This window comes from Arachis stenosperma, chromosome 6, assembly GCF_014773155.1.
Source record: "Arachis stenosperma cultivar V10309 chromosome 6, arast.V10309.gnm1.PFL2, whole genome shotgun sequence".
In the NCBI taxonomy this organism is placed as follows: domain Eukaryota; kingdom Viridiplantae; phylum Streptophyta; class Magnoliopsida; order Fabales; family Fabaceae; genus Arachis; species Arachis stenosperma.
Genome location: NC_080382.1, coordinates 57664429 through 57665932, shown reverse-complemented (window position 1 = coordinate 57665932; position 1504 = coordinate 57664429). Strand labels below are relative to the sequence as shown.

The 1504-nt window shown below is 40.8% G+C and overlaps 1 protein-coding gene across 1 annotated transcript; it reads left to right on the top strand.

The window, feature by feature from the left end:
• The first annotated feature begins 489 nt into the window (after positions 1–489).
• On the top strand, positions 490–1290 carry LOC130934081 (uncharacterized). Its single transcript, XM_057863671.1, has one exon. It carries the CDS (start codon positions 490–492, stop codon positions 1288–1290), a length of 801 nt encoding a protein of 266 aa, XP_057719654.1.
• Positions 1291–1504: the final 214 nt, after the last annotated feature.

The following is a 1504-nucleotide window of genomic DNA, read 5'->3' as shown; positions in this document are numbered from 1 at the left end:
TTAACACTCAAAAACCAAGAGGCCTCAATGAGAAATCTTGAGAGGTAGATGGGACAAATGGCCAAACAAATCACAGAGATAGGTGAGAAGCAAACACATGCCCTCCCTAGTACCACTGAAGACAACCCAAGAGACACTGAAAAAGCCATCAAATGGGAGGAGTGCAAAGCAATAATAATGCGAGATGAGAAGACTAGGGAAAAAGAAGCAATCATTCAGAAAGAACACTACAGAGAAGTTCCACAAGAAGAGACAGAGGAGAGAAGTGAAGAGGATCAGAAAACCAAGAAAGCACAAATATCAAAGAGAGACAAGAATATCCTTGAACCACAGCTACAAGAAAAGAAGGAAGGGGTGAAGTCATATATCCCCAAACTTCCATACCCTCAAAGGTTCAGGAAAGAAAACAAGGATAAGTAATACTCAAAATTCCTAGACATATTCAAGACACTCAGCATCAATATTCCCTTCTTAGAAGCACTTGAACAGATGCCATTACATGCCAAATTTATGAAAGAAGTGCTAACAAAGAAAAGGTCCTTGAAAGAAGGACAAATTGTTGAGATGACAATGAAGTGTAGTGCTATCCTCCAAAGAGGCTTACCAAAGAAGAAAGATGATCCTGGAGGCTTTTATATACCTTGCACCATAGGAAACATAACAATTGAGAAATCATTCTATGACCTTGGTGCAAGCATAAACTTGATGCCTTTATCTCTCATAAGGAAACTTCAAATTCATGAATTGAAACCCACACAGATAGCCTTTCAAATGGCGGACAAATCCATTCAGCGAGCACCTGGGGTTGTGGAGAATATATTGGTAAAGGTGGACAAATTTTTCCTCCCAGCTGACTTCGTCATCCTAGACATAGAGGAAGATGACAACACTCCCATCATCCTAGGGAGACCCTTCTTAGCTACAGACAGAGCATTAATACATGTTGAAAAAGGGAAACTGATGCTAAGGGTGCATGAAGAGCATATAGTGTTCCATGTCTTCAAGAATTTGCAAGATTCCACTCAAGAAGAAGAGTGTATGAAGATTTATTCTAAAGATCCAAACTTGAAAGAGGCACCTGATGAGACACTCTCAATGCATTTAAGCTCATGCTGGAAAGGAAAGAAAGTGGTAGTAGTGGTGCAACAAGCTCAAGGAATAGAGGAGAAGCTACAACCAAAGCCTGCATTTGAGATTCTCAGCAAGGACCCTCCAAAAATTGAGGCCCCAAAACCTGAACCACCTCCTGAAAAAGGAAAGAATCCCAAGAAGAAAGTTCCAAGAGGATGAAAAAAATAAGAAAATCCCCACTGAAGGCTTCTCACCAGGGGATAAAATGATGCTAACCTACCAACAAATGGAAACATCCCTACACTTCTCTGGATACTACACAGTGAACAAAATCCTCTCACTTGAACATGTGGAACTCATCAAGAATGACACTGGGAAGAAGCTCACTATGAGAGGAGAAGGGCTAAGATACTATGATCATCACCCGCCCTAA